The sequence below is a fragment of the Crinia signifera genome, chromosome 4, assembly GCF_055691185.1.
Source record: "Crinia signifera chromosome 4, ASM5569118v1, whole genome shotgun sequence".
In the NCBI taxonomy this organism is placed as follows: Eukaryota; Metazoa; Chordata; class Amphibia; order Anura; family Myobatrachidae; genus Crinia; species Crinia signifera.
In genome coordinates this window covers 238,763,622-238,788,566 of record NC_139220.1, presented here as the reverse complement: position 1 = coordinate 238,788,566, position 24,945 = coordinate 238,763,622, and the positions used below count along the sequence as shown (strand labels likewise).

General features: G+C 45.2%; 1 protein-coding gene across 1 annotated transcript; it reads right to left on the bottom strand.

Moving 5' to 3' along the window:
* Window positions 1-10,872: 10,872 nt before the first annotated feature.
* LOC146075145 (zinc transporter ZIP1-like) lies at window positions 10,873-23,400 on the bottom strand. Its single transcript, XM_083184092.1, has 3 exons — window positions 22,849-23,400; window positions 13,013-13,143; window positions 10,873-11,915 (listed from the first exon to the last, which is right to left on the bottom strand). The coding sequence occupies exons 1-3, from the start codon at window positions 22,961-22,963 to the stop codon at window positions 11,235-11,237; spliced, it is 927 nt and encodes a 308-aa protein (XP_083040218.1). The 5' UTR covers window positions 22,964-23,400; the 3' UTR covers window positions 10,873-11,234.
* Between the last annotated feature and the right edge of the window lie 1,545 nt (window positions 23,401-24,945).

Genomic DNA, 24,945 nt, shown 5'->3' with positions numbered 1-24,945 from the left:
AGGGGTTGCGGTGGCGAAAATTAGCTGCCCGGGCCCTTCCAGCACCCCCCTGTTGGCGGCCCTGCCTTTACGAGTGAACCAGAGTAACCCCTACAGAGTGCAGAACAGTCTTAAGAGGATGAGCATAGCGGCACAGGGAAAACATGTCCTGGGCCCTTTTGTTAAGGGCCATTCAGTCAGCACCTGATCAACCATTAGGGCCTTGGGCGTACAGCACCTATAACCCATTTACCCTGTTGCGGTACCAAAGTATACACAACATCACAACGTTACTGCTTTACTCTACTGGTCATATATTGTTACTGATGGTACTCGTATCCCTCTTGGAGGTTTTCGTTTCCCTGTCCAGTGTTACCTCTCTCGACATATAGGACATTTGTGTAAGTACTGGAAGTGCTCTGTTATAATATGTATCAGTGATTCTCTGATTTCAAATAAGAGCTTGCTTTTCTATATAGACAGTGTAATAAATGTCCACAATGGCATAATTCACGTCACCTCCTAAATGTGCAGGTAACTGATTCCTGTCCAATATACTGTATATACTGTACAGTAGCCATGTATACACTCATTTGACCTCATTACACATACTGTATTATGAGCGTCTTTCTGTGGTTGGATTGAGAGGTCTACTCTTTATTTGAAATGTATAGCTTTTTATACTCTTGTGAAATTTTGTCCTATTAATACTGTTGTAATTTCAATAGAAATACTGACCAAATACATTTATTTAAGAAGATGGTACATTTTTCTAACATGTCAATAGGCTTTGTGCCCACCATGAGAGGAGAGATTCAGTCCTTGTGGGTGTTTGGGGCAGTCACTCTGGAATGTTTCTCAAAGCATTCTGTGGAGGTTTCTGCGGAGGATTCTGCTGATTATTCATGCCTCCCAACTGTCCAGTTTACCACAGGAACATCCCGGTTTTTGGGGACGTTCCCGGGCACCGATGTCATGGCCCGATTATCATGGGAACACCCAACGTTTACATGGGAACAGCCATGAAACGGTGGGCATTCCCATCTCCACGCCGACCCAAGCCTGCAGCCTTGGGTGGCTGCACACATCTGGCATACAGTATGTACATGCGCAGAAATGACCCTGCGCATATGCCCACCATCGGTCCCTGGTCCATGCGAATGGACCAGAATAACCCCCCCAAGGCTCCAACCATATGGAATTTTTCAAAGGTTTTAATATGTAACCATTAATATATAGAAGGAAAAAAGCAAACATAGGGAATGATTCAAGTCCCTTCGGCCCCTGGCATATTCACACCGGAGACTGATGTTGAAGCACTGCTCATGCACACATTCGATTATGCGCATGTGCCGGGCATCTTCAGAGACTTGTATATTCTCTCTGGCACTCGCACGAGGGGGGGGGGGGGGGGGGACTGCAAATGGATGTTTATGCAAAACATCCATTTGCAGTGCAGCAGGGATATTCATTGTTCGGCAGAGGCGGACATTCGCTTGCCTGGTGGGCGGTGTTAGAAGGCTCGCTAAGCAGCAAACTACTGCTGCATAGCGAGCTTACCAGAATGACCCCCATAGTGTATTACAGTTAAAACACAGGGACAGAAGTGATGGCATGAACATTTTTTTAAAAAGACGAAAGCTAATCTGATTATCAGGAGTTCCACGTCTTAGCCATCTGACTTTGCAACGGGTTTTGCCTGGGGGGGGGGTACCACGTCTTAACCCTCAACCGTCTGAAAAAATGTAGGGGCAAACATTTATGTCCCTGTTTTTATGTTTTAAACGTATTACATTGTTTGCTTTAATATATTAATGGATACATATTCCGAATTTTTTAAAAATTCCATATGGTTGTAGACTTCATGTGTATCATTCAAAGATTTGAGATAAGCTATCGAAAATGTACTGTTTGGTATGGGTCCTCTTATTTGTTTTTGTACACACAGGTGGTGTTTATAATTCATTGCTCTAGGAGGTTCTTCTATAATTTACTATTGTAGATTGGAGAAGTTGGTGTACACTTGAGATAAGGAGATTGACCATCCCATAAAAGTGCCATCCTACTATTGATCGACAGATGGAAAGGTCAATGCGCTGTAGGTTGACACAAGCAAAAGGTCGACATGAGTTTTTCACATTTTTGCGTCTGTATCGTCATTGACCCCCAATTAGTGTACCACGTGCCCTCTTTACGCCTGGCACTATTATATTCTCCCTTTACGACATGGATGGCGAAGTAAGAACAACTCGGTTTGAGAAACATATTTTTCCACACAGAACTTTTTTAGTATTCATGAGTAAAATAATGAGCCACAGTTGTAACTCTAAAAGGAACAGTGCCATCTAGAGGCTCAATAGATAAGCAACAGACTAGGACAGTGGTTCCCAAACTTTATTGACTTACAGCACCCAAGAGCAGCGGTTTCCAACTTTTTTTCTCTCCTGTACCCCTTTATTAGGCTTTTAATTTATAAATACCCCCTCCTATCATTAACACCCCCCATCCATCCTTCCAGTGAGCAGTATGCCTGTCCTTATATTAAACCTATTAGGGGTATTGTGTGGTCAGTAATCAGGGTCCTTCTGTCTGGCCACTGACTGTACGGTCTCTTGAGTTAACATCAGTAATGCCTGAAGGATTAATGCTGGTGCTTCCTCCACTCGTGTCAGCGTGGGGCAGGTGAACGGCAATGGGAAATTTGTTCCACCATTATCAATATTATTTTCAAGTATCCCCGACTGGTCCACAACCACTGTCTTAGAGCATCAGAAATTTTTTCATAGCCACCCTAGAATAAAATATTTTTATTGATAAACTTGGGAAAATATAGAAAACTAGTAAGCCTACCTTCTGTGTTTTTGCATGTGTGAGAAGCATATGTAGTTTCACTTTCTTCCAGCTGATGGCAATGTTTAAGAGTCTCACAGACACTAGAAATATATATATATATATATATATATATATATATATATACATATATAACAGAAAGAACTCACAACAGCGGCACTCAACAGGAACTTTTCAGCGTGTATTTTCAAAAACCAAAATCCAACGTTTCGGGGCCCGTGGTGCCCCTTTGTCAAGGTGTGGGTAACAATTAAATACAAAACAGGTCTTACCTATATAGCAGGTGAAATGAGTGACAAACAGAAATCAGCTGCACGGTGGCGCCGCGTCCAGCCCTGGCGGAAGTGGTCATAGCCGGAAGTGCTATGGGAGGAAGACAGTGTGGAACGCAAACATCCGGGTTGCTTGGTACGCAAGCTGCCGGGGTTGCCATAGTGAGGGGATGGCAGTGGAGACGCGGCGCGCTCGTGACGCTGAAAAATAAATAAAGTGGGGACATGTCAATTTACACATAAATGGTGAAACAAAGTACATAGTTGTGAAGCAAAATATACAAAAAATGTTCTAGTAATCTGAAAGACCGGTCTAGCCGGAATGGTAACGAGCTGAGAAGATCGCAAACGACAAGCTGCATCCTGGTCACAACCTGTTCGACATCCTACCATCCAAAAGACGGTTCAGGTCCATCCCCGTCAAAACGTCCAGATCCGCAAGAAGCTTCTTTCCATTAGCCGTCCATCACCTGAACAATCCAATCAAAGTGAATGCAATCCCAATATCAACAGCCAAACAACTTGTCCCTACTTGGCGACCTGACCACCATAGTCGTAGCTAGAAATTAAATGCTTGTAATGTCTTTATGTAATATATGTAATGTCTCCCTCCCCCCCCCTTTTCATCCCTGCTTGATGCTGCGCTGTAATCCACAAAAAATTCCTAGTGTGCGCAAGCACACATGGCCAATAAAGTTGATTCTATTCTATTCTATTCTAAGTGAGACTGTGCAAACAGTGATAGTGTCCGCATGTGAGAAAAATAATAAACGTTTAAAATATTGGCCCTGCCCTCCTCAAAATCTGGTCCAGTGATATTCTGCATATGGGATACAACTGCTGAATGCCTGGTGGGGTGCATGTCCAGATGAATCATATAATGCCCCCTGCAGGGCTCCAATTTAGAATCTAGCGGGGATACACTTGATCACCCCTGGAGGTAGATGCACCCCACCAGGCATTCAGCAGTTGTATCCCATATGCAGAATATCACAGGCAAAGCCAGTGCTAGTAGCTCTGGTTTGTATAACTAACAGTGCTAGTAGCTGCCAATCACTTTCATTGATTTGGTTCTAGACCACCAGCCCGTGGCACCTCTGCAATTGCCCCTCTATGCAAAGGTGTTTGTACACATTGATGACAAGAATCTATCAGAAAAGAAACACAATTGTGGCCTACACAGAGACATCAGGGGTGCACCTTATACAGTAAGTGGAAATCTTTGTACTGCCAAGCAGTTCCATATAGGCAATGATATAGTGACATATACATGCTTGCTGTCACAGTCGGTATTTGGATGCTTTTGTGTATTTGGAATGTAATATTTAGTTTATTATTCCTATCTATATTATATGAGATGCAGGTGTTCAAATTGTCCCAATGCCGCCAGGACACGGCAGTGGGAGGCGGAGCACAATGAGTGACCCGGTGGCCGGCACATGAGCTGTCGCGCTAGGAGGATGCTGGCATCAGCGTCTTTCAGCACCATTTAGAGGCTAATGAAAGACTTCTTCCTAGCGCAACAGCGCATGCGCCAGCCACGGGCAACTTTTTGTGCTCCCACTGCCATGTCCCTGCTGCACTGGGGCAATTTGAGCCACGGGTTGGCCACTCCTGCTATACTTGGTCGTCTGCGTTTAGATAGACACCGATGGGATCCTGGTCTACAATAGCAAGGTTGACACAGGCTTTTTGTCTTTTTTTTGGTGCCGGTCCGTTTGGTTCCAGCTCTACTATCCAATTGGACATAGAGTAGGAATATAACAGTGTGACGAGCAAAGCGAGGAACCGTGCCTGAAGCACGGTGGACACTGTGCACATACACAGCGTCCATGGGCACCTCACTGAAAAAAACCTGTGTCGACCTTGCTACTGTTATAGCTTACCTTCTGTCGATCTCCCGTCATTGTCTATCTAAATGCAGACAACCAAGTACAGTCTAACTAGACCAGGACTGGGCAACACCGGCCCTCCAGATGTTGATGAACTACACATCCCAGGATGCTTTGCATTAGTTTTGCTATGTGGCCATGATGAAACGGATCAACATCTGGAGGGCCGGCGTTGCCCAGCCCTGAACTAGACGCGGTCAGCCTCTAGTGGTCAATCATGGTATTGTCAACCTAAACATGGTCTATGTCGTATACCATAACCGTGAAACACATCAAACACATGAAATACACAGATATATTGGGCCAAATGTAATAGGGTGAGAGTTTCAGAACGAGAGATCTTGGGAGAGTTTCCCATTTTTTTAAAGCAGCAATCAATTACATGGCTAAATCAACCAGGTTTTGCAATGGAAATGATTGCCACTTTAAAAAATGACCCATTGTATTTGTACAATATGTAAGGTTTTAAAACATTAGACAAAGTTTGTGTACTATCTCAGACACTGAACTTGAATACCAAGCAATCATTCTGTTGCATAGTATATTTAGTGCTAGTTAAATACCATATCCCCAGTAGTGCCAGGTACATACCATGTCCCCAGTAGTGCCAGGTACATACCATGTCCCCAGTAGTGCCAGGTACATACCATGTCCCCAGTAGTGCCAGGTACATACCATGTCCCCAGTAAGGTACATACCATGTCCCCAGTAAGGTACATACCATGTCCCCAGTAGTGCCAGGTACATACCATGTCCCCAGTAGTGCCAGGTACATACCATGTCCCCAGTAAGGTACATACCATGTCCCCAGTAAGGTACATACCATGTCCCCAGTAGTGCCAGGTACATACCATGTCCCCAGTAGTGCTTTTAGCAAAAAAATAAAAAATAATTCTGGAAACTATGGTTTTCGGAAAAATTTGGATAACGGATATTTGGATAAGGGCTGCTCAACCTGAAATTGTTATACCTTCCATAACTCATGTAGTGAAAGGGTTAAGTAGCTTCCCCAATAGAAGGTTGTTTAGATTACATTATTTCTTGATATATGCCATATTATTCAGGCAGGAATTACTGTACTATTGTTGCGTTTCCCTACATGTTGTCATGTAGAAACGAAGAATCATATTTTAGACTTTTTATTTGAATTATATAACAATAACAGTGAGCAACTAGATGACATGTAAGCTGCTACCTTGTTAGACAGCTTCAGAGTAATCATTACAGGGCTGGTGCAGATAAAGCAGTTAATATACAGCAGAGTAATGGGCCCCACACAGGGGGGCAACATTCAGGCATTTTCTGGGCAATTTTACTAAATCACTCAGAAAATGACTTGTGTGTGTGTGTGTAGCCTACCCGGGCTTCAGAGAGGGGGGACCCCTTTATTTGAGGAGGGGGGTCCCCACCTCCCCCATAACTCCTGGCCTGGGTTGACAAGTTAGAGTGGGTAATCCTTTGGCCACGGGACCCCATCAAGCGTGTCCCCTGGCTATGGCATTACACCCCCTGCTAGTGGAGCCTGGTGTTGGTACCCAAATTACAGGAGACCCCTACTCATTTTGTCCCCCGTATTTTGGGAACCTGGGTGTTCGAGAAACCAGGACGTTTTTACACATTATTTATTTATTTTTCTATTATAGACAAATTAAGTTGACACTTCCTAATTCCAAATCATTATTAAAAAAAAAAAATGTATTTCCCTGAAGTTGCCTAAACACTTTTTGTGAGAGATTTGAAATTTCTCATGCTGAATCTCTGGCACAAATCTCTCCGTGTGTAGGCCCCTTTAGGGACCATGGCATCTGTAAAGAAGAATAATCACCTAGCATCTGGGTGGTACGTTTACTACAGCTTCTAAAACAGACAAGAAGTGGTGTTGCCATAACAACCGTCCAGATTCTAACATTTTCCAGGACAAAATAGAGCAGGGGTTCTCAAATTATCTTGCTCTGGAACTGGAGTTTCACAATAAAAATAAATACGGGAACCAAGCAATTTAGCGCAGAATCTTCACCATACATTTGTGTGGTCAGCGGGTGAATGGGGAAATATGACAGGCGAACAGGAACAGGGTGGCAAGGCAAAGGCAGTGTATAACAGGAGACTGGGGAAGCAGTGGGTGACAGGCGGAGGCAGTGGTGACTAGGGTAAGTCTAGTCCCATACACTCCCCACAGTACTCTGCTTGTACTGGCTGCATTTTATTTTTGTCTGCACTGGGGTGCGGCACAACGTTCACCTTACCTCTCACTGGCTGCGAGAAGATTATCAGCCTGACAATTTGCATGCAGACTGCCTTGTAAATAATTGCCCTTTTAGTAAAAAAAACCCAAGTTCTGCCAGCATCATATACAGCCACCAAACTCTGTGTATTGCATCTGGCCCCTTGTTTCATATTTATGTGGGAGACTTAATTTAGGGGGCAGGGAACACAAAGTGCAGGCACTATATATTATTTTTTTTTTTATTATTGTTTGACAAAAAGAAATAGTTAAAAGGTGTGGGCATTCCTTCTCCCTCAGCACATAAAAAACATCTAAATGTTTGCCAATGCAGGAGCAATCAGTCAGTCTCAACTGACATATTTGCGGCTGCCGGGACGAAGAGAAGGCGGGCAGCTGAGGTCATGTGACGTCAGCTCCATGCCACCGGCAGGCATCGGCCCACCCCCGTACCCATGCGAACACCCATAAAAGGTTTGTGGGTACTGGTGTATTATAGCAGCACCCCCGATGTTGGTTGTGCGATGTTTTTATCGCATGCCATACACCCGATGGCATGCGATGCAACGCGATTTTTGCCCACTATACGATGAAAAATTGTATAAGCACCCAAATGGGTGCTTACAATGTTAAATGCACCCCCACGCCACCCCCCCCCCCCCCCCACACTATAAACGTGAACCCGAAGCGTGGCGAGCGCAGCGAACCCGCGAGGGCCGGCGGTACGCGTCCTACGACCTTTTCATACCCCCACTATCCACGTTGGCGTGGAGTTGATTTTATAGAGTGTGGCGAGCGCAGCGAGCCACCGAGCCCGAAGCGTGGCAAGCGCAGCGTCCCCTCGCGGGCTTCACAGGTATCCGCTGCGCTCGCCACACTTTATAAAATCAACTCCACGCCGACGTGGATAGTGGGGGCATGAAAAGGTCGTAGGACGCATACCGCTGCGCTGGCCACGCTTCGGGTTCACGTTTATAGTGGGGGGTGGCGTGGGGCTGCATTTAACATTGTAAGCACCCATTAGGGTGCTTATACAATTTTTAATTGCATCGCATTGTATGCCATATACAATGTCATACAATTTTAAAATTGTATGACATTGCGCGATATCGCATGCCTTTTGGTATGCGATGCGATGGGCGCCGCTATAATACACAAGTACCGGCTTGTGTCCCCATGGCCCAGCCCTGCCACGGCACCTCCCCTCCGCGAACTGCCCAGCAAGTTAGAAATTCACGGCAGGCTGTTCGCAATCAGGGTTTGTACATGCGCAAATCCTGAACATCGGGGCAGGGGCCAAATTCAGATCACTGCATGTGATCTAGAATCGACCCCTAACCAGGTTCATGGAGGGATGACCCTAGAATTTGGCGTCGAGTAATGCCGCTTACAGACTCAGGAATTTGCCCATTATAGCAAGCCAAAAAATTCCACAGTCTCAGCTGCATGACCCTAGTTGGAAGTAGTGTCATGGGCCCGGGATGAGCAGCCGAATTTAGACCGGATCACGTGGCCATGAATTCGCAGCAGCCACAATCCATTAAGCCGCAGCCCCCATTGAAATCCTACCATGTGAATGAATGTGCTCACTGTGCAAATGGATGTGTATGGGTGCACATCTGGGTACTTGTGTACGATCACTGCTCCCATCTCATTGCATACCATAAGGTGCCCACAGACACATCAATTATCGAATGCGTTTTGTACTTTTTAAGCACAAATTGCATCTTATGTACAATTATTGGATGGTGTTTATGTTCCCTGGAGCCCGATATTGTATGTCTAAAAAGTACGTGCTGCACGTACTTTTTAGACTACATCTGAAATTTAACATTACAAACATGGGCTCATCACATCGCATCGCATGCATCCAAGTGCACATCTCATAGCAAGCTGGAAGAAAAATTGTATAGAACCATTGTACAGTCAAAAACGCATAGCACAGTACAATTGTAGCGTCTGTGGGCACCTTTAAGATGGTATGCAATGAGATGAGATGTGCTGCGATGGGACCCGATCTTATACAATTTAAAATTGTATAAGCACACTAATGGGTGCTTTCAAGGTCAATTGGCCCCCCTATAAGATTTTTAATTGTATAAGCAGCCTAATGGGTGCTTACAATGTTAAATGCACCCCCACTATCAACGCCAACCCGAAGCGTGGAGAGCGCATCGAGCCCGCGAGGGGCGGCGGTACGCGTCCTCCGACCTTTTCATACCCCCACTATCCATGTCGGCGTGGAGTTGATTTTATATAGTGTGGCGAGCGCAGCGAGCCCGAAGCGTGGCGAGCCCCGCGAGGGGACGCGTAATACATGTAAAGTATTACGCGTGCACTCGCCACGCTTCGGGCTCGGTGTCTCGCTGCTCTCGCCACACTATATAAAATCAACTCCACGCCGACATGGATAGTGGGGGTATGAAAAGGTCGGAGGACGCGTAGCGCCGCTCGCCACGCTTCGGGTTGGCGTTGATAGTGGGGGTGCATTTAACATTGTAAGCACCCATTAGGGTGCTTATACAATTTAAAATCTCATCGTATGCCATATACAATGGTATACAATTTTAAATTGTATAAGATCCCATAAGATGGAAATCGTGGGAGCTGTGATAATACACAAGTACCCACATGTGCGAATATGTATGAAATCCTTCAAACAGGTTCCGGACCACAAGTCATAGCAGGGGCCGAGTAGCCCAGGACTTATTCAGCACTGCAATGAAAAACAGGCACATCCAGGCTGCTGCCGACATCACAAACCCCCCCCTGACAGGCTTTGCCATGCCTATATTTTCCCTGTCACTTTCCGCACATCCAGCATTTTTCTTTGCACTCCCATGAAACGGGCAGTTCCCACTCACACTACATGTCAATCAGCTTGTGTATGACCAGCAGATGTAGGTGCAGGACTTGATCGTGTGAAAGGGATATCAGAAAGAATATTGAATATTTTTCCCACCTTAATCTGTAAATAAACATCAGGTAATGTAGTTTACATATTTCAGTGTGGGTTAACAATGAGAAATAAAAAGACACAACAGACCGGATGTAATAGAAACAAAGTTCAACGGCCATTGCTGTCCAAACTCAAATATTCTTGAAGGGGCGTTTATTTAGAAGGCAAAACCATGCCTTGAAAATGATTGCCCCTTTAAAAAACAATCTGAGTTTGGCCAGAAACCCCCACGGCCGCTAGACTCTGTTGCTATTATAAGAGGTGCAAAGTTTGAAACAAACAAGGTTCTTCTGTCAATCCTAAAACTGATTTTTGGTGTAATCTCCTTTAAGCAATTATGCTTGGGAATCTGACCATTTTTCATAAGATGAGGTTCTGTTCTCACCAATGTTACACATTGAGGATAGCGTAAGGCTACTTAATATAAATTTTTGCAGAACGTAACACGAATCCATTTCTCCTTTCTCTTTAAGCAACCAGATTAGCACACATATTCGAAGTGTATCAATTTCATTGTATGTAAAAAACTACATAGAGGCTAGGACCCACATTTGGGAATGGAGCCAACTTGTAAAAGAGCAGTTTTTTTTAGCAGGGCTAGACTTCAAAATTGGATGCATAACCTTTAACTTCAATGTAGACCATCATATGGGGCCTTTGGCCCTCCAGCTGTTGAGCTTACTAGCAACAATAGAAGAGAATTAAATTCCATTTTATTAGTTACTATTATAGCAGTTATCTCTGGAAGTGCAAGATTGATTCCGTGAGGCAGAAAATATACAATCGGGATACTATTTTCCCTTGACGGGACTTAAAAATGAGCAGGTATAAAAATAATCCAGAATTAGTGTTACTGATTGCAACATATGAAAATATTTACATAATAGATCCCGTGTGGATCATGTTCCTCAGATTGATTTACGTGGAAGTTTGAAATACATTACACAGCACAGGAGCTACAGCAATTATACCATTTTAAAATTATAAAATAAAATATTGATGTTACCTTCCTCAGAGTCTCAGTTTAACACAGGTATGAAAAAAAAAAAAAAAAAAAATCAACCTAAAAATCTCAATCCTGCCATTGCAGAAAAGCCGAGCAAGATGAAAATGACTTTAGGCAGACGCCATTTGTTAGAGTTCAGCTCGTGTGGCAAGATCTCTAGAAAAGTTATGTAAATAAATGTCCCAGCAGCCAATCCTTCCAGTATACACTGTACCAAGCTGCTCCCACTGGTTTCTGTCTGAATCACCCCAATTCCTATGCCAATTCCAAGGGGCGACATAAGTGCAAACGTGACTATAGAAAGCACAAACCATCGTGCCCGCACATTGCTCTGCATTAACAGCAAGGACAGGCTCACAGCAATGATGCTCTTATGGATGAGAATAGCAACAGCTAACTGTAGCACCTTGGATTGCTCATTCTGTAGTCCAATGGCAATCCCTTCAAACACTGAATGCAGGGAGAGTGACATCATGAGGATGAAGCAGCGAAATGAAGAGTGAGCATTGAAGTCCACGTGAAAATGGCGCCTTGAGCGTTCTACATCATGACCTAGGCTATTGTGCGAGTGCCCGGGTGAATGCCCCTGAACAGCTGGAGAATTGGCACTGCCAGGCAACAGTGGAGTGGTCTCTTCAGACATCCCTTGACTGCATTCCAGGACAATACGCTCTACAATGAGGACAAGGAGGACCCCAATCCCCAGGACGAATTCTGGTAGAGGAAAATCTGTCTAAAACAAATAAAAGATACAATGATATGAATTTCTTAAACTAACATTTCAATCACTTTACATCATCATTAAGCAGACATGGCGACATTTTGAAGGATGAAACAGTTAACCCTGCACAGAGAAGTATGCACTGATGGATTCACAAAAATGGGAAAGGTTTTATTTCTTTAATAAAAATTCTCCTCTTTCCATTCCCATGCAGAAACGTAAAGCTTAAACCCCCACCCATTCTCATGCAGAAGTCGGTCCTAAACATTCTTAAAAAAGGTGTGTTCGGGTATTTGGGGCACTCAGTCACATCCGGCTGCGTTCAGATGCTTGCATATTCGGGTACTTGGGCATAGTTGAGCATTTGTGTTTGTGCACTCTGGCATTCGGGTGCAGATGGCCATGATCAGGTGTTTCGGGGTGCTCAAGGATTCAGTTGTGTTCACGCTCTCGGGGGAAGGTGAGGCGTGTTTATGGATTTGGGTTTGTTGGAATGCACAGATATTCGGACACGTTCGGGTATATGGAAGTTGGTGTGCTCAGGGATTTAGGTGTGTGCATGTGCTCGAGTGTTTGGGTGCCTTTGCATGCTCGGTAGAGTGCGGTCACATTTGAGCAGTCGGGTATTTGGGAGTTCGGACGCGTTCGGCTGCCTTCACGTGCTCAGGTTGAGTTTGGACACACTCGGGTGTTCAGACTTCGGAGGGGGCACACACACGATGACGTGTGTGTGTGTGCGGGGGGGGGGGAGCGGCAACGGTGACCACCACCGAAAGGGTTTGAATTTTTCTGAAATCTTAAGATAAATCTTTGTCAAAGTGTAGTCTTTGCACAAAATCTTTTTCCCAGGACTGACGGGGAGTTCAAGGGAAATCTTAGCATCTTTCTAGTGTGTTTGCACCTTTAGTGTGATGTCTGCAGGTTCTTTCATTTGCACACAACTTTGCAATTGGCACCAAAGTGCTTAGAAATCTACATGAGAACATTAACAATAATGTTGCATTTTTTTATTGCAAAAATGTAACCAACATCAGGTTAAAAAAAAACCTAGACACAACTGCATAGTACTGCTCCATGTCCATACATACAATGTACTCAAGGTAACATACTGTTATTTGTAGTTTCTGCATTGTTTCATTCATGTCACTTAAGAAGTCAGGAAGAATATCCAACAGACAGGCAGCCAGGAACACTCCCCCTGCTATGCAGCTGGTAAAACTCAGCCACATTTGATGGCTCTCTGAAAAGGAACAGAAGAGGTTACTGAACAGTTACTTATATCAGGGCTTGACACATTTTTTTAAAATCTAGGAGCCAGGATGAAAATGTAGGAGCCAGAAAAAAAATAGTGACAGTGTGCGCCAAAAAGTAACACCATTATGCCCATTACACATGTCACACACCCACATGCCACAATGCCCATTACGCCACACACTGAAAAACCTTGTGCATACTGTACCACACACAATAATGCCCATTACATATACCCCACACACCGTAATGCCCATTGCATATATTACCACACGCCACAATATGGTTTCACTGGAAATCAACTTCAGTAAATTACATCAAAAAGGATCTGCAAAAATACTAAACTTCAGAAAAGCGAACTTTGAATTATTCAGGGAAGCCCTAACAGGAATTGGGTGGAAAACGGTTATGGAGGGAAAAAATGCAGAGGAAATGTGGGATACTCTAAAAAAGGTGCTTGATTCACTAACTATTGAATACATTCCTAAAGTAACTAAAGGTAAATTCAACAAAAAAAAGCCACCATGGTTGAACAAAGAAGTAAGGTCAGCTATCAACAATAAAACCAGAGCCTTTAAATTCTATAAAAATAACTTGAATAAGGAGGCGTTCGCAAAATACAAAGAATCAAACAAAACTTGTAAAGGGGTAATCAAAGCAGCTAAAATATTATATGAAGAGTGCATAGCCACTGAAAGCAAAACCAACCCAAAGAAGTTTTTTAAATACATAAATAGTAAACGTTTAATTAAGGAAAACATAGGCCCACTAATTGATACTAGTGGAAAAAGTGTTACTGAGGACAAGGGAAAAGCAAAACTGTTAAATGAGTTCTTCTCATCAGTATTTACTAAGGGAGAGCAGACTGTGGAACAAGCATTTACCACAAACGGGACAAATAAGCCAGATCTCATTGTGGATTTCACGCCGAAGGAAATAATACTGAGGCTAAGCAAACTCAAAACAAATAAATCACCAGGGCCAGATGGGATTCATCCAAGGGTATTAATGGAATTAAGGGATGAATTAGCTACCCCCCTACATTATATCTTTAGCAAGTCACTATCGTCAGGTGTAGTACCAAAAGATTGGAGAATAGCAGAGGTAGTGCCAATATTCAAAAAAGGAAAAAAGGAAGATCCCGCTAATTACAGACCCGTTAGTTTAACATCAATTGTGGGTAAACTATTTGAAGGATTTTTAAGGGATGGTATCCAGAAATATTTAGATCATCACAGTCTACTCAGTGCTAACCAACATGGGTTCGTGAAAAATCGTTCATGCCAAACTAATCTACTAGGGTTCTATGAAGAGGTTAGTAAAAACCTCGATAATGGAAATGCTGTAGATGTGATTTTCCTAGATTTCGCTAAAGCATTTGATACTGTCCCACACAAGAGATTGATTAATAAAATGGAGAACCTAGGATTGGGGGAAAATATCTGCAGATGGGTAGGGAATTGGCTATGTAATAGAGAACAAAGAGTGGTTGTGAATGGTGCCGTATCAGATATGATACCGGTACTAAGTGGAGTGCCCCAGGGTTCGGTTTTGGGGCCCATTTTGTTTAACATTTTTATTAACGATATTGGGATAGGGTTACTCAGCAATGTATCCATCTTTGCGGACGATACAAAACTTAGCAAAGTCATCAAATCATCAGAAGATGTCACCATGCTTCAAAATGATCTTGCAATTCTAGATGAGTGGGCAAAAAAATGGAAGATGAGGTTCAATGTAGATAAATGTAAGGTTATGCACCTTGGGAGACACAACCAGTGTGCAAGTTACAACCTTAGCGGAGAGGAACTGGGTAATTCCATACTTGAAAAGGATCTTGGAGTCCAAATAGACAGCAAACTAGGATGTAGTGCCCATTGTAATGTAGCTACAAAAAAGGCCAACAAAATTCTGGCATGTATTAAGAGGGGAATGGAAACTAGGGACTCAAGGGTAATTATGCCACTATATAAAGCATTGGTGAGACCTCACCTGGAGTACGGAGTACAGTTCTGGGCCCCACACTATAAAAAGGACATCATAGAATTAGAAAAAGTCCAAAGGCGAGCAACAAAGCTTATTAGGGGAATGGAGAATTTAAGCTACGGGGAGAGATTAAGCAATTTGGGACTATTTACATTAGAAAAGAGACGTTTAAGGGGGGACATGCTCAACATGTACAAGTATATCAAGGGCCAATATAAGGAACTGTCACGTACCCTCTTTTCTACTAGAAAGGAATCTAGGACGCGAGGGCATGAGTATAGATTAGAAGAAAAAAGATTTCATTCAGCTAGTAGAAAGAATTTCTTTACGGTCAGAACAGTCAAACTCTGGAACTCTCTTCCCAGAGAGGTGGTAACGGCTGGCTCATTAAATGCGTTCAAGGCAAAGTTGGACAAACATTTACTGGAGAAAAACATCCATGGGTACAAATAAGAAATATAATTTGTCTGTAAAATACCAGAACCTACCAAATCAGCAATGGATATCTATACCAGGTTAAACTAGATGGACGCAAGTCTTTTTTCAGCCTTACCTACTATGTAACTATGTAACTATATAATGCCCATGGCATATTATGCCACAGTGCTGCTTACCTACATGCTCATTGCTATGGGTTTGTGGCTTGATGCCAGGCAGGGGCAGACTGAGAAAAAAAAGCTCTGTTCTCTGGAGTCCCTGCATAAGCAGCGGGTCCCCGTGGTGGGTTATAATGTTCAGTACAACAGTCAGCAGAGTGGCAGCCCGGTAAAACACGGGAGATGGACAGGGAGAGGCAGGGAGCTGGCAGCAGCGTCTCTGTAAGCAGCGGGTCCCCGTGGCTGGCTATCCTATCAGCACTTACAGCAGCCTTGGGTGCCCGTTTCAGACACGTAAAAAGATGGCGCCACAGTAGGTTTATGTTCAGTATAACAGCCAGCACGGCGGCAGCACAGCAGAGTGGTGCAGAACTCTCCCGGCTGCCGCTGTATCAGAGCAGGTCAGCAGCGCGCATATTTCAAAGCTCAAGCACAGCTCCCGATTAGCTTGTGTAATAGGCGCGCCGCGGACCTGCTCTGATACAGCGGCAGCCGGGAGAGTTCTGCACTGCTCTGCCGCCATCTTTTTACGTGTCTGAAACGGGCACCCAAGGCTGCTGTAAGTGCTGATAGGATAGCAAGCCATGGGGACCTGCTGCTTACAGAGACGCTGCTGCCAGCTCCCTGTCCATCTCCCGGCAGCCGGGACCCGGGAGAGTGGTGAACAGCACTGCCCGCTGCTATCAAGCCACCACTCTGGCCGGGGGTTCTGCTTCCTGGCAAATCTGGTCGCCAGGAAGCAGAATCTGGTCACCATGGTGACCTGGCCCCTGGGTTTTGTCGAGCCCTGACTTATATAATGCACAGATATTCTGCATTGCTTTACAGAGAATATTTGTTATTCACACCAGTCGAGACTACACTTAGTATTCCCTTCCTTATAGAAACACATACACCGCTAGGGTTATTTTGTGAGTAGTCATTTAACCTACCAGCACGTTTCTAGACTGTGGGAAACCTATACAAACATGAGAAAAACATAGAGACTCCATACAACCTTTGTAAGGAACTGAACGAATGACCACAGTGCCATGAGGTAGTAATGCTAACCACTATGCCAGGGGTTCCCAAACATTTTGAATCATGGCACCCCAAAGCATCAGAAATTGTTTTGCGGCAACAAATATTAAGTTAAATAAATTGTGTTTATATCTCATCCTTAGGATCAGTTATGTGATAATGGACAAAAATTACTTCTGTTTGTCCATAATTTAGACTATTATATTGGACATAAATAACTTGAATTGGTCCTGGACCATCAACCCAGGGCACCCATGCAAGTCCCCCAAGGCACCCCAGTGTGCCACGGCACACAGTTTTGAACCACTGCACTATGCCATCGTGCTGCATAATGCAGACACTGCCACTTCTGGACTGAAAGAAAGACTTCAATCCTGTCTCTCTCACGAGCAGGGCCCTCTCTCCTCATGTGCTTTTTCTTCCCTTAAGGCCTCCATCCACTAGTGTGATTTGAACACTTCATCTGATTCCGAGCTCATAGAGGGCGGGATGCTATATAGCAGAAATGCGGTAAAAACCCCGTTTTCGGGGTTTCTACCGCATCTCTATATGCTATATGGCGCCTCCGCAGTGTCAGCGCTGCGGAGGGAATCGCCAGCTAAAGCTGGCGAATCCCTGCAGAAGCCTATGGGCTTCTTACCGCAGCGCTGTTTGAGGGATCCGTCACGGATCCCTCCCAGCGTGCCCTGCGGCCGGCGCCGGGGTCTGCGCATGCGCAGATGGACTCCCGGGTCACAGACCCGGAAGTCCAGCGCCGGCACCGCATCGCAAGGGACAGCTCTTACCGCAAGAGCTGTCCCTTGCATGAATAACGGCATATGTTATAGCATATGCCGTTACTAATAATGCGGTAGCCGGCGATAATGGGCGCGGATGTTACAACATCCCGCCCAGAATGAGGTATCGGATGAGAAGTGACCATATTGCATACATTTTCCACTACTACGATCTTACATGCTGCCATTAATTGGATTGCATATTCATTGCAGCCGGTAGCCATGAATAGAATAGAATCAACTTTATTGGCCATGTATGCTTGCGCACACTAGACCATTTTTGTGGATTACAGTGCAGCATCAAACAGGGGTAAGGGGGGGGATTACATACATTATACTAAGATATTACTGGAATTCCATTTCTAGCTACGACTATGGTGGATAGGTCACCAAGTAGGTTGTTTGGCTGTTGATATTGGAATTGCATTCGCTTTAATAGGATTGTTCAGGTGATGGACGGCTAGCGGAAAGAAGCTTCTTGCGGATCTGGGCGTTTTGGCGGGGACAGACCTGAACAGTCTTCCGGGTGGTAGGATGTTGAACAGGTTGTGACCGGGATGCAGCTTGTCCATCGCGATCTTCTCAGCGCGGGGCTGAATGAGATCGCATATGACTCATCCTATGCAGAAGGACAGCATATGATGTATCATTCAGCAGTTGAGATAGGGCGCACCAGTGTATGGCAGGGCATTAAAAGATATTTATTTCTTACTCCATTTAAAAGGCACCCAACACCCAGATATCTTTGACCAAAATTTGTGACCTGTTCTGTGAATACTGCACTGGCAGCTTCAGATCATCCTCATCTGACCTACATGACTTCTGCCCTCCCGTGGTACAGCCCATTTCCAGAGGGCTGACACTCCGCCATGGCACGCGCTGGGAGGAAATTCGTCATCGTGATGTGCCCTCCTCCTGAACCGCGTGACGGCGTGCCGCAGTTTACCACTACGGCACCGAGGAGAGGTCCCAACAGCACTGCAGGCAGCCCGCCCAGCACACGCACTGTGCCCAGGCCACAGGAGCAGCCCGGATGCCTGCCTGCCAGAATTGCAAGGTGGCCCACCGGTCTGACTCCAGCCCAGTATCTGCCAACACCGGCGTTAAAAGACAACAGGCTCGGCATTCGTCCAGGCCATTGCCTCTTCCATCTACTGTGGAATCACAGAACCACTGACCTGAGAGTGACTGACAGAAGGCGGGCATCAAGGACACACTGCTACACTGTCAGTGAGTGACACTGGCACAGTCGGAGTATGTCACTGTTTGAGTGACTGTTTAAAATAATTTTAAGTAATCAGTAATGTTGGCAAGTATTAATACAATTATATTCAGCCAAGGAGATAATGTGGGCAGTGGGAGACATACATTATGCAATTAGGATTCATATGCAGAACAATCCCTTGGCTAACTAGAATTGTATTACTAGATTAATAGGTTAATATGTGTAGAGGCACTTTAACTATGTCTGGCTCCTAGGAAAGAAAAACAGTTTGTATCCCTATTGCACACTGAATGAGAAATATACATATAATAATCAGACAATACAGAGATCTTGGTTGCATATATCTGCAGATATAGGGTTAAGCCCCCAGGCCGTACGTCAAGGCGTCTCTGTCACTGGGGGTCCCTAACACTGGGTATGGGTCTGGGGTGTGGGCCCCCAACATGCCGACACAGGCTGACTACTCCAGGGCAGCACACAAATGAAAATTAGTAAGTGTTAAATAAGAAGCACATAAGTGCTATGTAGGGAGGTGAAGGTGTGATTAAAATAATACATACAATAGGGAAAAAACATTTATGTTTTTTCCCTATTGTATGTATTATTTTAATCACACCTTCACCTCCCTACATAGCACTTATGTGCTTCTTATTTAACACTTACTAATTTTCATTTGTGTGCTGCCCTGGAGTAGTCAGCCTGTGTCGGCATGTTGGGGGCCCACACCCCAGACCCATACCCAGTGTTAGGGACCCCCAGTGACAGAGACGCCTTGACGTACGGCCTGGGGGCTTAACCCTATATCTGCAGATATATGCAACCAAGATCTCTGTATTGTCTGATTATTATATGTATATTTCTCATTCAGTGTGCAATAGGGATACAAACTGTTTTTCTTTCCTAACCAGATTTACCCCTCCCTGTTGGCACCTGAATGACAGACCTCTGATTGAGCAGCTTACCAATAAAAATGTTATGTCTGGCTCCTACACTTTCATCCTGGCTCCTAGATATTTGTGAAGCTCTGATATACTGTACCTAGTTTTTGGTCATTTATGTGTTATTGGACACTGTGGGACCATACAGAATTAAGCCCCATATACACACTCTAGACAATATTTGAAAAGATTTTGCTAATTTTGTCCCTTCTGAGTGATCTATTTTAAACAAAAATTGCTTAGTGTGACATATTTTGGCAAATAGGAAGGCTGTAGGAAACAGAATTTGGGGTACGTCCTCATCTTTGCGGCCACAGCTAATGCTACGGAACTTACTGCACTACTGTGTCCACGCCACCATCTATTACCTTTAGTAACGTCGTAGTGAACGAGGTGAGACACGGAGCCCAGAGCGTGGCAAGCCCATGAGGGGACAATGGTGATATTCTGAAAGCGGCTAATGTAACTGACGTGAGCTGTGGCCGCAAAGATGAGGAAGTACCGAATTGGGTACCAAGTCAATTTTGAGTTGACTCTCCTATCCAATGTTTAATAAAAATCAATTGAACTCAGATTTATAGATCTAACACACCTAGCCATTAGTTTTTAAAATGCCCAAAAAGTAAAATAAAAACTTTTAGTAAATACTTGATTTTAGACAGTCAAACACGAAACGTAGAAAAGAAAAAGCAGGCGATCCAAGCTTGATTTAATAGAGACAGACTATTTGTAAGTTTGCCCCTAGATCTGTATGGACATTAGATTATTAAGTCCAGTACAACAGCCAATTGTCCCCCATATATTACTACAAGGTATTGCATGTCTCCCTCGCATGCAATATCCTGCCAACTTCCTGCCGGAGAGTATGTATGCAGTCCTATAGCATACAATCTATCATATGCAATACCAACGCGGGATCTGACAAATCCTTAGTGCAGCCCTTGCCATCTCCGGCTCCGATCCACATGGGATGCGTCGGAATTGGGTGAAGATTGCTCAAATCGTATAAGCGTATGGGCAGCTTTTGAGATAGAAGTATTGCATGCCTGCACTAACCATTCCTTGTTAGCTGCCACTAGACTCATATGCCATAACCTCCAGATCGACATGGATCTAGGTCGACACAAGCATTAGGTTGACATGGGCTAGGTCGACATGGGGCTTTTCACTGTTTTTTTAGCCGACAGGCGGTATTTCATACCCTACCATCCACTAGGGCGTGGTGGGAGAATAAAATAGTGTGCCTGAAGCTTTGCGAGCGATGCGGTGCACTTCAAACTGTGTCCATGTCGACTGTGTAGACAGTCGGGTCAAATACCAGTGAAAAAACCCATGTCGACCTAGTCCATGTCAACCTAATGCTTGTGTCGGCCTAATGTCATGTCGACCCAATGCTTGTCGACCAAATGATCCACACCCATACTGCAAACATTTATCATGTACTTAGAATATATTATGGGTTTAAGGGGTGTACACATGGGGCGATCCTTCTAAGATTTTGACTACATCTTCAAAATCGATTAGTAAGTTTGCCTAAATAGCTCCATGTGTACACAGCGGGCGATAGCGATGCGCGGCTCCGCAGTGTCCCTATCACCATGCCAAATAGTCAGTGCAGGCAAGAATATGCTTGCTACACTGTACATTTGGGGCTGTATTCAATACTGCGGCGAGGGGGGTTTGTAAGGCTTGAACGGCTTGTTTTTGGTGAGAAAAAGCTATCCTTGCCATCAAACCCCCTCGCCGTAGTCAATGTTACAGAGAAATCCTCGCCATGGCCCTTATTCTGATCTAAGCGGTAACGGCCGCTTGCGGCCGTTCCGCCGATGTTTTCGCTCTGCGCATGTGCAGAGGGCACTCTGCGCATGTGCAGGCGAAATCGCCGCACATTTTTTTTTACCGCCGCAAAGGGGGTGGATAGGGGCGTGAGGGGCTACTTAGCCTCATTTCCCTATGCATACGCCCCGCGTTTCATGGGCGTTCCCATGCAAACGCGGGGCGTACACATGGTAATGAGGCTGTGACGCATGTGTTGGGGGCGGGCATCTGACATCGCCGGATGTCAGCTGCCCGCCCCCATACATGCTTTCACACGGACAAGTGTCCGTGAGGTCTATGGGTGCGGGATCTGGTGGAGCGTGCGGCCCTGCCTTCGATGGTCGGCGACCATCGAATGCAGGGGGCTGCTCCAAGATGGTGGAGGCGTATCCCCCGCCATTTTCATGCGGACCGCCACATGTCCGCGTACGGACGGCCGTGGCGATTCGTATGGAAGGCGGGGATTCGCCTGCACGGTCGGAGCCGCATATGCGGCTCCGGCCGCACCAACCAGAATAAGGGCCCATGAGAGGAGCACGTGTATCCCCTTAAACGGTGAGGTTTGCTGCATTTTGTGGCAAGCCCTACAGGTTTACTGGCCACACTCGCCATTTCCACCTCGACGAAGGGAACCAGCGAGGTGGAAACGGTGAGTGAAGGGGAGGGATTTCAATACTCTGATGGTGAGCTATCAGCACTGCTCGCCGTCAGGAGCATTGAATACCCCTCTTGGCCGCAGCTCCTGGGGCTGGCAGGATGTACTTAGCCTACATGTTGATACACACGGGGCTCAGCCGAAATGCCAGGGCTGAGTTCCATGCGTATACGGCTATAAAAGGTACTTACCCACTGACTGTTTTTACCCAGCGTGTATACACAGCATACACACAAAAAAAAAAACGCATCGCTGAAAATCGCTCAGTACATACACACCTCCCCAGTACCCGCTGAAACAAATTACAGAAATCGCAGGTTGGTGGGAAAAAAACTGACCTGCTTTCAGCTTAAAATCGCCTAGTGTGTATGGGCCTTTACTTAGGTTTGAGTACAACAAATGCTGAGATTCTATATATTATACATATATGACCCACTTAAAATCAGTAGTTGCCAAAAACGAGGCTTGTTTGTGCAAAAGAGTAATGAAGCAATGTTACACGGAACATAGCAGAGGACTATTCCGAAATACTATTCTATTCACAAGAAGCTAATGTATAGGAGTCACATGAAGCCAATGAAGAGGGAAGCTACCAGCAATATTACCGGCTGAAATGAACGGACATCACTAATGTAGAAAGCACAACATAGGTTTGGGGGGAGAATAAGAGAATAACTTACCTCTTCCAGCTGTGGCTTGGAAACATTTTACTCTGGATGGCACCAAGCCAAAAAAGAGGGTGAGAAGAAGCAGCCCAAACAGACAGCCCAGCTTTACCTGAAGCAAGTACTCCATGCTGCTGTGCAATAGCAGGGCACACTGGGGGGACTGCTTATCTTACCGCCACCACGCCGGGCAGCTAGGGCGGGTGTCAGAGGTTAGCTGCTCTCAGCCTGTATCAGGCACATGTTGTGGTATATACTACAAGGGTTGACACCGCCCCATCCCACACAATACACTGCTGATCGGTAAGTGGTCTGGACTACTTTGCACTACTACACAGTGAGTTCCTATGTGACTGCTGGGCATCATCATCATATGAGTGAGTGATCACTACCGTGACCAGAAAGTAACCAACATATCCACGCCCCCAGCTTTGGAGGAGGACATTGTGATTGCATACCGGGAGGCTATGGGGCGGGGATAGAACGCGGCCCTAGCTGAGGGGAGGAGCTAGCAGTCGGAGAAGATTAGCTGCAGGGGCGTTATAAATCCATTCCGACCGAGCACGTTATAGTGGCTGTGACCCATGGTTCCTGAATCCTGAAGGATCACGTGACTGACTTGATCCAGATCATGTGGCTGAGTGGAAAGGGAAATGTGCAGTCTGCTGCTGCTGGGAAGTAGGCCATTATGATATAAAGATACATACACATATAATAACTGCAGGGATTCAGCCAGAGGACTTTTCCAACTTTGTACTGGAACGCTGCAGAAATGTGTTACATTTTAACTTAGGGAGCACTGCAGTAGGCTACTTCGGTCCTTAAGGCACACTAATAACTGCACGTTTTGTGATAACAAGGCTTCAACATCAACACCGATAGGTAAATCAAAATAAGGGAGGCACTAATTAAAGCACACTAGTCGCAATAAATGAGGCTTAATTAAATGTCTTAAAAGTGTTGTCTGCAAGAAGCAACAAACATTTTTTCCACACAGTCCATGCGAGGAGCAGATAATGATTCCATAGTAGACTGAGATATATACCAATTTACAACTTGTATTTAATATACAGTATTAATCGGCTTATCTGGAAACATTAGTTATGCATGCTCCACAATCCAACACCTGGATACAAAATTGCTGAGGAGGCCATTTAATGTTAGTTTATATAGTTGATTACATGTACCCAGTGTTAGCATAATGTCAAGCCGCCAAAAGCGAAATGGCCTGAAGTGTTGAAGGACACAGCTAGAAAACAATTATCTTAATTTTCAGTTAGTTACAGCCTGTTCTCCCCACAATTATCAGTTTGGATTATCCTATTCTATCATGTCAGCATTTCTGCTTAGATATATCTTTGACATAAAGGTACCTTCAATTTTACATCCCTTGCTAAGGTGCTTAACATTTTGACCAGCGACGGCTACAGCACTGATTGTCTAGCATGTAACGGGGGTTCAGCTTGACATAGCATGTAACAATTGCTCTGCCTAGCAGAACGGATGCGCAATCTGTCCTAATGTGTGTAACGGGGGCTTTGCCTGGCCTAATATGTATAGAGGGCTCTTACCTGGCATAACAGAGTTCTTTCTGGCATAATATGTAAAGGGAGCTCTGCCTGTGGTAATGTGCAGCTGCCTGGAGTAACCTGTAACAAGGCTCTGTCTGTCATAACGTCTAACGGTGGCTTTGCCTGGTGTAACATCCAACAGGGCTATGCCTGTCATAATGGCCCTTATTCTAATCGGCTCGGTACGGCCCGCGTGCGGCCGTACCGCCGATGTTTTCTCTCTGCACATGCGCAGAGGTCACTCTGCGCATGTGCAGGGGAATTCTCCGTGTTAAAAATTTAGACGCCGCAAAGGGGGCGTATAGGGGCGTGAGGGGCTTCATCCCCTCATTTCCCTATGTGTACGCCCCGCGTTTCATGGGCGTTCCCATGCAAACGCGGGGCGTACGCATGGTAATGAGGGCATGACGCCACTCATGGGGGCGGAAAGCTGACGTCGCCGGATGTCAGCTTTCAGCCCCCATACAAGCTACCACACGGACGATTGTCCGTGTGGTCTCAGCTTGCGGGAGCTGCCGCGGCGTGCGGTCCTGCCTTCGAT

What these genes read in the sequence shown, in the direction of transcription:
- LOC146075145 (XM_083184092.1), bottom strand. Translation starts at nt 22,963, where the DNA reads ATGGAGTACTTGCTTCAGGTAAAGCTGGGCTGTCTGTTTGGGCTGCTT. An exon ending in CCAAGCCACAGCTGGAAGAG is followed by an intron (nt 13,144 to 22,848) that starts GTAAGTTATTCT and finishes GTTCCTTTTCAG; the next exon opens with AGAGCCATCAAATGTGGCTG. An exon ending in TGCAGAAACTACAAATAACA is followed by an intron (nt 11,916 to 13,012) that starts GTATGTTACCTT and finishes TATTTGTTTTAG; the next exon opens with ACAGATTTTCCTCTACCAGA.